We start from the raw sequence: 14,558 nt of genomic DNA on the forward strand, positions 1-14,558 counted from the left end.
TTATTAACTTTGTATAACATGCACGTCTGTAAACCAGACTAAGGTTATTATTTATTTTTTTCAGTTATACATTTCAGACGGACTTGCCTAGCCCCCCGCCCCCCAAAAATCTAATACTGGTTGCGCCAGTGGCAAGACAAAAGACTTGATATAAAAAATATGAAATTCAAAAACAAGAAAAGGCCATTCGGTCTACCTATTGTCACTCACTTTGGTGCCAATGTGGTCCTTTAGCACTCAGGAGAGGAAAAACAAAAACCCCTAACCAGGTTAGTAGGGGAAATTAAACCTCTGTGAATCCGTGGCTAGATGGATCGACCTTCCTCCAGGTGGCTAGTTAATGGTCTTATTGTGGTCACATAGAGGCATGTACAATATTGTTCATGACTGCATTCAGTCATTTCTTAAAGGATTCAATAATCTCTGCTTCAGTAACTCTGTCTGGCAGCCTGTTCTAATGGTTCACCACCCTTTCTGTGAAAAATCTTCTTCCCTCAGTTCTGATTATGCCCTTCAGCTTCCACCCATGGCACTTGGTTCTGTTCTCTGTGACCTGTGGAAAAAAAATAATTATCAGCAGTTACTTTATTATACCCCTTGACAATTTGAAATACCTCAGTTAAGTTACCTTTGACTTTCCTTCTTTCTAGGCTGTATAGATTCAGCTCTTTCTATCTATCTATCTATCTTATTATTTATTTCTTAACAGATTTCCTTATCATGGGCGACTTACAGTTGTTACAAAGTATCACATTACAACGTATCATAAGAACAGTTAAACAATACAATACAATTGGTAGTAAGAGCAAATTCAAATGAGAGAAAAAAATCTTCATATGACATACCATTTAATCCTGGAATTAATCGTGTTGCTGTCTGTACTCTACTCTTGTTTTATACCTCTGCATCTTGATTTATTTGCTCACCTCTACCACCCAGGCGCTAACTTGGGAGGGCGAAGACAAACACACACTGTCCTCCGAAGCGTGTGCCATCAGCTGACCGCTTCTTTACACACTGCAGGCCCACCATGCACCCACTTCAGAGCTACAGCGTTGGAGGACAACTCAGCTCTGGGCAGATTATAAAGCACATTCTGCACTCCGTGCAGAGCGCCTTTACCAGATGCACGACTCGGGATCCCCCACCATAGTTGTTAAATCAGTCAAAACAACCTTCAGTTTTGGTTCATTAGGCACTGGTTGAGCAAGGATTCAAAAATAGGAATTCTTGGCTCCCATTCTAGGTGCAACCACTTAGAGTATGGCAAGACAAATGATCATTTAGCGATATCTCAAATTGCATTTTAAGATATTTTGAAATATTTAAAGATATCTGTGAAACATTTCAAGATATCTCAAACTGAGTTCCAGATATCTTTAATTGTGCAGTTTTTAAGATATCTACAATTAATTTAAAGATATCTGTAAATCAATTTGAGATATCTAAATGAAAAAGATATCTCAAATTGATTTACAGATATCTTTAAATACTATGAAAACCATATGGATTGTGCTAAAGTTCCACAAATAAATGTGTAGGTTATCACTTTTTAAAAATTTAATTGTAGGATAAGGGAGATAATTGTATGAAGAACTATTGTCATTATACCCCAAACCACTAATAGTTGCATTGTAGTTCATTTTTCCTGCAGTAAAATTACATAAATAGACTGTGATAATGTATTAAGTGTATATTGTGGCTTAATGTTTTTCAGCATAGCTGTAAAAGCATATTTCCACGTAGTAAGGCAGTTAATTAGATTATATTTACCAAATGTCTGTGTTCACCACTAGACCACATTGTTAACCACAAAGCAGAATACTTGCTAAACATGTATAGCTCTTAAATATGCATTTTTAAACTTGATTTCACAAGAATAACACAACTCCTGTAACGGTACATTAAGTGAGTCTTCATCCCAACAAATTGCAGCTGAATCTGGTCTGAAAAGGTTACAGGTTGAACTTTGCAATTACAAGAGTTGAGAATAAAGCCTACTGTTTGATATTCTGAACTAAACCATAAAACTTGTATATATCAAGGGTGGCCAACCGACGTCTCCCAAGCTGCATGCGGCTCTTTTGTGGTAAAAATGCAGCTCTTCGAACTTCCCATATTTCATTACACAATAAATACGTTATTTATTTATTTATTTATTATTCTGTATGTTAATTTTACAATAAGTCTCTGAGCCGATCCATTTCTGACCTTAGCCAATCAGCAGCATGGCAGCAACACTTTTTTTTTTGTTGCATAGCAACTAACTAGCAAATCATATCCACCATTACTTTACTGTGCATTCGGGACTCGAATTACAGAAGCTTATATTACACTTAGCTAAGGAAAAAACTTAAGGGTGTTGCACAAAACATTTTAACTGCTCTCCTTAGCTAAGGGAAAACACTATTTAAGATTTTAAGATTTAATATTTCAACCAATAGGCGAGTAGCTTACTGTACTCCTGACTCCATGAAAACATTTGAGCAGTTAAGGAAAACTACAGTATGGCTGATAAGAAAAAAAAGAAACCCAAACTGGACAGAGGAGGAAAAACATAATACTTATGGAGGAATATAATAAATGAAAGCAAATAACAGGCAAATTATGTTCGAATTTGACAACTGCCATGAAGCGGAAGAAATTGGCAGAAATAACTTATTGTGTGAATGCAAGAAATTTAACGGTAAATCACAGCATTCATGAGATTAAAATATATATATATTCTCATTTCAGAAGAGCAACACAAAAAGCAGGTAAATGTACACTAAACATATGTTTAAACAATTTGTATTGCTGTGTTCACAACAAAAGTGAGAACAGTATCTTGTATTTAGCAGAATTAAACATTAATCTCACTTAAGATGTTATACAACTGGCCAAATGTTTTTTTTTTTTTTTTTAGTATACATTTTTATAGTAATAAAAAGCCACCAGTTGCGAAAAGCGAAGTGCTGCCACTGTATTTGAAGAACAGGGAGCAATGCGTGAGTTCTTGTTTGGGGTTGTTAATCTGCTTCCAGCATTATACAGATATTTAAGAGACAGTATTTTGGTCAAATCAATAGTTTGTTATTAATTACGAGTCATCCATTATATTCAAAGGATTTTCTCTCTGTATATCCTTCTGCTGTGGCTCTGTCCTCTTCAATTTCTAAGAACACTGTCATATCGTTTTTAAGGGGTCTCAATAGGACATTTAAGTATTTTCGCTTAGTTATCACCTAAAGTTGTTTTGTGCAACGGTTAACTAACTTAAGAGAAATACTTAAATACAAATATTACTTAAGTAGAACATTTGGGAAAACTAAGGGAGGAATTTCACTTAAGGTGTTATGCAACCAGGCACTTGCCTTTATGTTGCAGTTCAAATCTTCAAATCTGCAGCGTTATTTCACTACAAACCATGCCTGCATTGACAAAGAATTTCCAAAAGATTCTGAACTTCTGTCTTTAACAGTTAACACTAGAACCACCACAGTAGTCATGTGTTATATGTGCTAATTTCCATTTAATATGATGTTTCTGTTATGCAAATGTTAGATATTATGTTCATGAATATATCTTTTGAGTTGTATCTGAAAGTTTGTATTTCATTTTCATATCGGAGCTGATTAAAATGTATCCATCAATGACTGCTGTCGGTAAAAAGCAAATAGATAAACAGATGCAAATGTTGGCCAAATTTGCCAAACAGTCTGAGACCTCGACTCTAGCCTACTCCTAACAAGTGGCCTGGAACATTGCCCGTGCAAAAAAAACCCTACTCCGAAGGGGAGTTTATGAAAACTTGCCTTAGGGATGTTATTGCTATCCTATGTCCAAACAACAATTAACTACAAAAGGAAATTTCAGACCTGCAACTCTGACGTCACACCATCTCAGATCTAAATAGTGACATTGAACTACAGCTGCATTCAGAACTCCAACAATGTGCGTAGTAAAGAATGCCAAAAGTCACACTGAGTACAGATCCTGCCTGTATGTGGTATAAGAAAATAAACAATAGTTAGCTACTTACCCAAATAAGAAACAAAAACAAAACTATGCTTTTATATATAGTGAAAGTGTATTTGTTTGGATATATTACGTATGTACTGGAAAAAATAAACATCGGCTGCATTTAATAGTGTGTGTGATAGTAACTGTAGTAAAAAAATATCAGTGAAATGCTACATTAAGCACTTTTTAAAGTTTGTGGCTCTTTGTCACTGTACATTTTTTTTTCTTTGGCTCTTGGTCTGTGAGAGGTTGGCTAACCCTGGTATATATTAAATTAACAGGAAAAAGAAATGTGTTAATCGGAATATTCTGCCTTTTATTGCAACTGCGGTGCCATTCAGTGAGTGAAAATTGTAAAGGGGTACTTGAGCTGAAAATTCCAGACAGAAGGGCCATTGTTTTATTGTGACACAGCCTTTTACTTAAAATATTTCTTAGATAACTCAATGTCATTGTGGCAAAGTGTCCCGCCCCTGGACTGTGTTGTATGTTGTGTGTAGTATGTTAATGTTGGTGTATTGTAGTTGGTGCACGGGATATAATATGGGTTATGAACACGAGTGATTTAAAATGTATATTTGTATTTTGGCACGAGGATAGCACAGCACTTCATGTGCAGGTAAAATGTAATAATATGTGAGCACAGGGAATTGCACTTTATTAGTTCACGTGCATTTTTACCAAGAATCCAATTGAATGATTGATTAGCAGTCAAGTCTCGGTACAGCTGCATAAAAGCAGCATGTTTTCACTCACTCAGGGTTGTGTGTTCAGCGAAGGAATGGGTGTGGAGAAGGAGAATTAGAAATAGTAAACAATTGCTACGTCTTGGTACTTGTTTTGTTTAGTATTCATCCCTGTGTGTCAGTGTTTCGTTTAGTGTTAGTACGTTTTGTTTGTCTCTTTGTTTTGGCTACCAGTGCCATGTCCTGTGTTTTGTTTGTCTTTCAAACCTTTTATTTTCTCTCTGTTCATTTATTAAATGCTCAGCACAAGCAAGCTCTCAGCTTCACCAAACTCCACCTCTCTGTGTCTCTTCTATGTTGGTCACTGTTTATGGTCTGACGTCACCCACTACAGCCATCTTTGTCACAGTCATACATAGTGACACTTGAATCTTTAACATGACTGACGCTGGTTCTACAAAGCAGCCAACAAGGATGTGTCTTGGTGTCTGTTAAGCAACAGCTGTTCTTTTAAAAGGGACTCTGTTAAATCAGTTGTTATGGATGCAAAACATTAAAGCTAGAAATACATATGAAATAATGGGTATTAGTATCTGAATAAGTTTTTCTTCTTTCAGCCAAGAAGTGGTTAGGAGTCCATTTGTTTAATGTTTAGATTGTGTCCCCCCCCCCCAAGGTTGCTTTTGCAAAAGATCTGCTCCACACTTTCTATTGTGGTTGGACGAAGGTCAAATCTCTAACCTTACTTGGTGTAAACAATGTAGTTGGAAGGGAGACAGCCTGTCATTACTGGGTAGAGGAGGGTTTACAAATGACAGCCCTGCATCCCTGAGGTGTAGACTTTGTCTACTGAAAGGAAAATTTAAAAAAAAGCCTATTTTCGCAGCTGATTGAAATTGATCTGCTCATATTGTTTGCATTTTCTCTGTACACAAGCCTCCTCTCAATATTTACTGTGTGTAAAAAGTAAAGACGTGGTTTTCTGTTTGTTATTTTTGCTACAAAGTTTGTTTTTTAATGTTTCTGTTTGTATTGCGGATCCAAGGGAAGTGGTTGCTGTTGATTTTATTCAGATTTAACTGCTATGATTTTAATAACATTTTTGTTGTACTGCAACCCCTATAAAAATGATTTGATAAGCATGTGATTTTTTTGTGTTGCTATGACTTTTAAAGTAACCTTATTTTTTGGGAACAATTCTGATTTTTACTAACAATAACATGTTAAACAAGCATTGAGGAAATAGTGGGTTGCATTAAGATGTACTTTTTGCTGGTGAACAGCAGAGGGCCCTAGTTCTTTGTTCTGGTAGAAATGACCCTTTTTTTTTTATATATTTCAGTTAATTGTTCGAAATGGTGCCTACTTTTACTTGTGAAAAGCCCCATTGCTCAAGTTAGTATGTGTTTTGTGTGCAACATGTAAAAAATATTCACATTACAATTCCCTAAACTGTGTGTGTGTTCCTTAGTTAGGGCAGGGAGCGGTAACTCGAAGCAAATGCAAAAATTTCCTATCAGTTTCAAAGGTTCCAAGGAAAAGGTGTATTTGCTCATGATCAGTATCACAAAAACTATTTAATCAGGAAATTGGAGCACTGCATGCCAGTTAATATTTTACATAACAAGGCTTTACCCGCTCAGTATAATCAAGCTATTTTTTCCCCACAGAAAAGTATTTAAGAACTTTTCAATACACTTCCTTAACGATAATCTTTAGGATTCTAACATACTTTTGTTTTTTTTCAGGTGTTAACTCCCTGTTTGCCACCGGTCAACTATGAACTGGTAAGCCTGCGCTTTGCCTCTTTATGCATGTGCTTTGTTAGAAGTCATTGTGACTAAACCTGTTCTCGCTACATTAAATTATATATATAATAAAATATTGCACCCTGAAAAAATGGACAAGGCAAGTTTTGCCTGAGTTTCTGTGCTGAAGGGCCATTTATAATGAAGTGCTATACATATATGCATATTGGAATGGTTTAAAGGAGATACATTGTTAAAGTTGTATTAATAACATGCCTAGCTGACGCTAAATGCATATTTTGTGGTTCATTTGCCTTCGGATTTTTGCTTAGGCAGCAGGAATTATAACTAGAATTTCTCAAGGGCAGAACTATTTATAGATTCCTCAAGTTATAATAGGCCAGTTCTTCAAAATATGCAAATATTTGAAAATCTATGGTGATGATTTATAAGAATGGCTATTGAAAAATGGATCGTCTATCAGAACTGGTCTATCAGAATGAAGGCTGAACTTCTTTCTTACCCACAACTGAAAGCCATATTACTTTGACCCATATTCTGTTTGTTTGATTTAAATAATATGTTCAGCCAATAATTATGCTGCATACTGGCAGACTGTAGGAATGAAATAGTTTTCCAGATGCATATGTTAGCCTGTATATATCAGCTATGGGTCTGAAAAATACATATGGTAGGACCCCTATTAAAAATCTGTCTATAAGGAATTTTTTATGAATACTACTCCTAAGCATTTAACTGGATGATGCTGAGGAAGACTATGCAAAGCTAACTAAGTATTTTTTTTTTTTTTTTTCTGAAACAGCTACTACCTAGTGATTTACTTCCCATGGTATAACTTTTAGACTTAGTCTATCCAGTTGTTACTGTTTTGTACAATGTAGAAATTCCCTTTTGTGTTAGGCTTGTACCCAGTTTTATTTTAAACAAATCCCAAACCGATTTAGAAAAATAATTACTGTAAATTTAAAGATGTCTAACAGCATACTGCTTATCCCCATGCTTAATATGCTGTAAAATACCCACAGAGACATTTCTGCTCAGATCCCACCTGAAATCAATTAAATGAAAACTATTTTGAGTTCTAAGATTAGTGGACATTCAACGTGTGGTTGCAGGGTTTTGTGTTCTGTTTAATTTAAAATCTACTTGTAACACTATGCAAACCCTCTGTGTAGATATATTTTATATATCACGCATAAACAATACAATTATATAAAGATTGTGTCTGTAGTAAAGTACAGTAAACAAAATGAAACACTAAGCAAATTGTGTTACTGTTATGTAACGTAGCAATAAAGATTTGCTAACCCAAGAAATGTTGGATTACTTGCAGCGGCATTAAGAAGAAAGGTACACGTGTCATCCTTTAAAGCTTTTAAGTAGACTTTTGATTGGTTGCAAACAAGAAGGTATTCCCACAATCTGGGACACACACTGCTGTATATTAATCAACTCATAAATAGAGGACGGTTTTGAGAAGAGTTGAAACTTTTTGCACAGTGCATTAGCAGCACTTCCACACAGAAAAGTTTCTCTTCTGTGAAGTTTGCCATTCCTCAAAGGCATGACACAGTAGTGAGTGATCTCTCAGTTGTAGTGCAGTTTAGTATAAAAAGTGCTTTTAGCAGTTGTATATGCTCAATCACACCCCTTTTCAAAATTTATCTTTGCCCTCATTTTACTTCCAACTAACCGCTAACAGTTGAGTAGTGTGTGTGTGTATATATATATATATATATATATATATATATATATATATATATATATATATATATATATATATATATATATATATATATATATATATATATATATATATATAGATGACCAATAACAAGATCTATCTGTATATTGAGGATGATAACTCATTTGTTTACTTCTACAGTATATACATGTAGTAGTAGCAAAAATAGGATAACAATATACTTTACAATAAAATCCAGTAACTTGACTGTCCTGAGCTTTGATAAAGAGGTTAAGCTCTTTATTTAAACTTTTCTTTGCTAAGCATCACTCAAGATGAATTGGTAAATACAGTACTGTGTATATTTTGGTAGAAAGTACATGAACAAAGCTGCAATAAAGGCCTTGACCATGTGATCCCAACAATGAAAGAAGTGCTTGAGATGATGTAAAAATGTCTGTGCTGTTAGGACAGGCACAACTAAATACATTATTGGTGAATGGAGGTAAAGACTTAGCTCCTTTGAAACTCCCAAATTACAAGCCATTGATATTACTGAGGATAAAGACTTCCTAATGCTGAAATAGCCTCCTCATCCAGTAGTGAGTTTTGTGTATAAATAGCTCACATATCAGCTCAATGTGTACCTCCGCCCCCTTGAATTTCAGTGCAGTGTAAGAAAAAATGTTGTTTGTCCAAGAAGACCCATGACTTAAGCTTTCGGTTATGCGACAATTGACTGGGAATAAAAATAGCAGAATTAATTTAAGTAATATGCTAAGTATTTATTGTTTGTGGTGTTCTTTCACACCTGATAACAGAATTTAATAATAATTGCAGTGGGTGTAGTGGAAAAATGACTTCCTAGCATTCCAGAGGTTAAAGCACAAATCACACTAACATGATGCACACCACATAAAGGAGCTATCAAGTCATCACAATTTGACCTATTTGGTATTTTTCTGTAGTACTCGGGGCCAAATGTTTGTGTTTTTCCCGCTATGAGACTCTCATACCATACTGACAGTTGCTGAAAGAAGTGTGAGTCCAGCAGCTGCTACTACTAAATGTCACTTCTTGGCACATGAGCATGCATTGGTATGATTGATGAATTATACAACTAGTTTCTCTATCAACAGTGGAAGTGAACTGAAGTAATAAAATTGAGTCTATTGTTGACTCTATACTGTGGTTTCTCCCGAGAAGACTCATTTAATAGGCTGAAGAGAACAGGGCTACATGACACACAAAAACCTGTGCATTTGAAAAGTGGATATCACATGTCATCTCAATACAGCATGTGCTACTGTGCTACTCAGACATTGGTAACGTTGTTTTGTATGCAAAGAGTGTAAGAGGTCTTTGTTTAATTGCATCACCACCACTAACCAACTTTTAATGTTCACGTCTCCCGCAGAGTTCTGTACTTCTATGGCGACTTTTGCTTAAGTTAGTAACTAGAGGTAAAATAAGGGGGAGGTTACTTTCACATTCCATTTGATCAGGTGATCTGAGCAAGGTTAAAGTCTAAGTTTAAATTCCCGAAACAACAAAAGCTGTTGGCATAGGAATTACTGAAGGGATTAAATATTTGCTGGATTGCTTTTTACGAAGTAAACAAAAAATAAATAAAACAATCTCACTGTGGAATCAGTCCAAATTTAAATATACAAAAAGGTGAGAACATTGTTTGTTTGCTTGTTTACAGTAATTAGTAAAGCTATGCTTTCCCACTGTTGCGCTCAGTAGAATGTCTTTGGCTATGTGGTAATTCGCTGTTTTCTGACCTTAGATTAAACTGAAAGATCTTTGTCTGTATTGTAATTACAAAGTGTCAGCCTTTGTTGAGATAATTGACTTTTAGACAGGCTAACGATATGGGTTAATGCTCGAAGGCTTTTTATTTACTTGAGGGTAACCGCTGCACTAATTGGCACAAATACCTTCTATTTTATCAATAAATCATTATTTCCAGTGTCAACTTTTCAAAAACAGGTATTTTACCATTTCCTGATTGTTTCACCAGCTGGAATGCAGGAGAAGTATTTGCAGAAAGAAATGTGTTACTGATAAGAGAGATCTAAGAAAATATAAAATGCGTAATAAATAGGTCTACCCAGTAATTTTCTAATATCTGCATACATTTGAACACATGTATCGGCTAAATCTGTAGTCACAATTTACATATCTTGAGAACCAAATAATTACTGCATCTGATTTTCGGACTAAATGTTTTTTCCAAATGCGGGTGAATACTTTTATAAAACTCGGGTAAAATTATTTAATGAAAAAAATCAGGTGAAATATATATATATATATATATATATATATATATATATATATATATATATATATATATATCAAGAATAAATATTCGGGTAGAAATCAGGTTTTATTTAATCGGGTTTTATAGAGAAAGAATTAAAGAAATGCTTAAGCACTAAGTGTTGACAACAAAGTTGTCATCAACAGTTTAAATCTCCAACGCATGTATATACTTTTGACTACCCCTCTCTCTCCCTCTCTCTCTCTCACACACACACGCACACACTGTATATGGAGGTATTTCTCCATTCCAATCAAGTTTTATTTTGTAGATATACTGGAAAACTAAACAACTTTACTCCATGCTGTTTTACAAAGAGAAACGATCGAGTGTTACATCTAAATGCTCTTGGCTTAAACACACACTCATAAAACAAATAACTGGGAAGAAAAATTTACAAAAAGTAAAACCCTTAAAGCTGTATTGCTGTAATTTTGAAAAATCTATATATATATATATATATATATATATATATATATATATATATATATATATATATATATAAATAAAGAAGGCACATTTCTTATAGGTAAATCAGCTAACCCTCATCAGCGCCAGTTCTGCTCTATTGCATTTGAATCACAGACAATTGTGCACACATTTATTCATATACAGTATATGTAAAACCTGAAAAATAGGCACCCTACAAATAATGTAACTGTTGCTCTGAAAAAAAATTAAATCTGTACTTTCTACACACTTTTAGAGTAGGATGTACAAGTCTTAATCACTGAGTGCAAACATTTAAAAAGTGTTTTGATTTCTCCATAACTCTGATAGAGCTTTCGACTTTCCACAACCTCTGTTAAGATCAAAAGCCAAGATTCCAGTTTTGCAACTAAAACTTATTTTGATCTATTAAAAAAAATAATAATTAAAACGCTATAAATGCTTTTTTTTTTTTTTTAATCCTAAATGTACCAGACCTTCCTTTTTAATGTAGTCGCTAGTTTAACAAGGTGCTTGTGAAGGGGAACCAAGGCACAAAAGAACTTGGTCCACCCCCATCCTGTTGTTTTCCTAGGAGGGTGAGTGTTTACCCACTGTCAGGGGGACCAGAGGCTAGCCATGCCTGTGGGAGAACTGCTGCTGTGTAAATAGATCTCTGGTCCGGGTCAGGCTGTTCTAAGATCAGCTTTCCCAAGAGCACTGTTACTCTGCCTTCATTGACCCAGCAGACATGACAATGGGTAGTGGTGAGGGTTATGGATTTGGAACTTACATTGTAGATTACACACTGTCACTTCTTGATCCTTCAAGATTCTCATTTCCCTGCTGTCTGAAGCTAGCTACATTATGTTGTTGATACCAAAGGGTTGGTGGTTTACTTAAAGGGCAACAAATTAAGTTTCTGTCTGCACTGCTGCTGAAAACACATGGGTGCTTGGATACCTGTAGGTTTAAGTGTACAAGCTCCAAATATATGGTGAGTTTGAAGTGCTTCGGGCAATTATTTTACTGTATTTTGTAAGCATGTTTGATCACTGTTTCTTGACCTTTGATTGCTCACCATACATATTTAAAGAATTAACATGTTGAAAGGAAGCAGGGGAACACCCGAGAACTGACTTTTTATTTACAGATAGCTTATTCTTTTCCTCTTTCCTTTCAAAGATTTGCTTTTGGTGTAGTGGAAAACTATGGGCAAAAGTTTTGCATCACCTATAGAATTAACTCATTTATGAAACGTGCTGAATAATGTTACGTCAACATATTGAATTACATACCATTTTGCAGCTTTCCAAATATTTAAAAATGGACAAAAATTAAAATATTTCACATTTCAAAATCTAACATGAAATACTGTACTGTACTACCATTATGGCTTCCGGTAGACATTTGTAATATAATTTTGTAATTTCTATGATTAAATGATGTTAAATAAAATATCTAAATTATGTTCACACACACACACACACACATATATATATATATATATATATAGAACAGAAAAAATACACAGAATAAACTCACTTGTTGGCATTTAATTGATTGAAGAGTTATTTTAAATGATTCCAGTGGTGATGGTATTAAGATTTGACACTGAGGAAATCAATTTAAGTCTACGCTTTTGTGATTTATATTAAAGTTGTATGTATGATATCTCTTGCAACAGACGTAATTTCTCTGTTTGAGCAGCTTTGTGTTATTCTCCTATATAATACATATTAATTTATAAATTATACATTGATGTTAATGACATTGAAAATGTTAACCTTTTTTATTCTTTTTTTCTTTGTAGCCAGATAATACAGATTCATTCGTACGTCATGTAGCCAGGACGGTAAGCATTATCTTCACCTTAAAAACAACAGTAGCCAATTCTCCTGAAGATATATGTGTGTGTGTATGTAGAATGATTTATTTCTACTATTAAATGTAATATTAAAAGGATTATATGTTTGTAGATTTAGGCCAGACTCTCTTTGTTTGCCTGTTACTGCAAGTGTTAATGTTTGTATATTGCTATATGGAAGCTACAAAAAGAAAAAAAAAAAAATCATACCAGACTTTCATTAAATATGATACCTCTTCTTATATTAGAAATGGTTAACAAAAATGATCCAAGATACACACTAACATTTTGTAATTCTTCATGCTGGGACCCCAGTATATGTCTCAGCTACAAAATAAATGACATTTGTTGAATAAATAAGCAGGAAATTCAGCTACTTGTTGCTAAGCCAGACCAATTGAAAACAACAAATGTGCTTGGTGTGATATTACACTAAACAGTATTAAAGGAAGGTGTTTAACATGCAAATACTGAAATCCTAGGGGGTGGGGTTATTACAGACCTGCTAGAGTCTAATGCAGCTATTGCAGTCGGTGCCGAGCCAATCGGCGTAGGGGTCGGCGCAGACTACAACAGCTTGGCACTGACCGCACTCTTCCTCGGCACCAACACCGATGCCGATTGGTGCATCCCCACCTCGGCGCCGACACCGATGCCAATTACTCAGCTCCGACTAAGGTCATCATCGTTGATAGCTCGACACCAAAGCCTACTGATCGGCATCGATGCCCGCGCGCCATGTCAGTGCACTCTGCAGGATCCTCCGCTGGTTTGCACGAGTGTGACCAGTGTGCAGCGAAGCTCCCAAGGGAGGATGGACACACTACCTGTGCTCGGTGTTTGAGACCGGATAACGCAGCCAGGACACTGACAGGAGAGTTGAACTGCTCCCCTTGCCGACGGTTCTCTAATAGAACCAGTCATAGAAGGGCAGTCCTCTCCCCGGCGTATTCCCATTCCTCAGGGCAGGGAAGGATACGGTCAGTTGTCCAGGGACCCTTCTCAAAGGACTACAGTGACGAGGGAGTGCTCCCATACCCCTGGTTCACCCTCCCCTACCCCATTAGCAGTGCAGAGGTGTAAAGCCCCTCTGCGGAATCATGGTGGACGCGGCCGAGGTGACATCGCTCGAGTGGACGCTTAGCGGGAGGTAGGCAATCACCGCGGAGGTACCACGCTCCTTCTCCTCGCAGAGGCATGCACTCCTAGTTTGTGCGCATTCCAAAGCACGCACCGAGGTGCACACCAGACAGGTCATCGATCTTGTAACGAAGTTAGGGATCTCCATACATCAACAGAAGAGCAACTTTGTAACGGCTCAGTCCACAGTGTTCCTAGGGATCTAACTGAACTCTGTGAGCGTGGTTGCCTCAGGATTTAGTCGTTAGAAGTCACAGAGAATCCTTCCCCTAAGGCTGCTGAGAATGCACCCACTTCAAGCTTGGGTGAATATGCTCAAGGTGCACCCGGTCCGTGATCAACATCAGCTGGTCCAAGTGTCCAGATAATGCCGGAAGACATTGGAGCGGTGACTCCGCGCCGGCAATCTGCGCCTCGGATCTCCCCTCAGCTCCTCTCACAGAAGGGAAGTTGTCACTATGGACGCCTCCAGCCTGGGCGGGGGAGCGGTCTGGAATGGCAGGGAAATACAAGGTCAGTGGAAGGGACCTTGGCAGCAAGTGCATATAAATGGCCAAGAACTGCAAGCAGTATCCCTAGCGCTATCTCATTTTTACCAAGAGTTAGCGCAGAAACATGTGCTCGTCTGGACAAACAACATGACAGTGGTAGCCTA

General features: G+C 36.4%; 1 protein-coding gene across 4 annotated transcripts in view; it reads left to right on the plus strand.

The window, feature by feature from the left end:
- The window catches only part of LOC121313142 (tensin-3-like), a 165,238-nt gene that overhangs the window by 75,715 nt on the left and 74,965 nt on the right, over window positions 1-14,558 (plus strand). For 3 of the 4 annotated variants that reach the window (XM_041245357.1, XM_041245354.1, XM_041245356.1), the window contains exons 4-5: window positions 6,437-6,475; window positions 12,710-12,751. In XM_041245357.1, the coding sequence (XP_041101291.1) occupies window positions 6,437-6,475; window positions 12,710-12,751 (81 nt within the window). Of the gene's footprint in view, window positions 1-6,436; window positions 6,476-9,715; window positions 9,819-12,709; window positions 12,752-14,558 lie in introns of those variants that run through there. The other variant, XM_041245358.1, reaches the window with a different exon arrangement.

This window comes from Polyodon spathula, chromosome 3 (assembly GCF_017654505.1).
Source record: "Polyodon spathula isolate WHYD16114869_AA chromosome 3, ASM1765450v1, whole genome shotgun sequence".
Taxonomy (NCBI): domain Eukaryota; kingdom Metazoa; phylum Chordata; class Actinopteri; order Acipenseriformes; family Polyodontidae; genus Polyodon; species Polyodon spathula.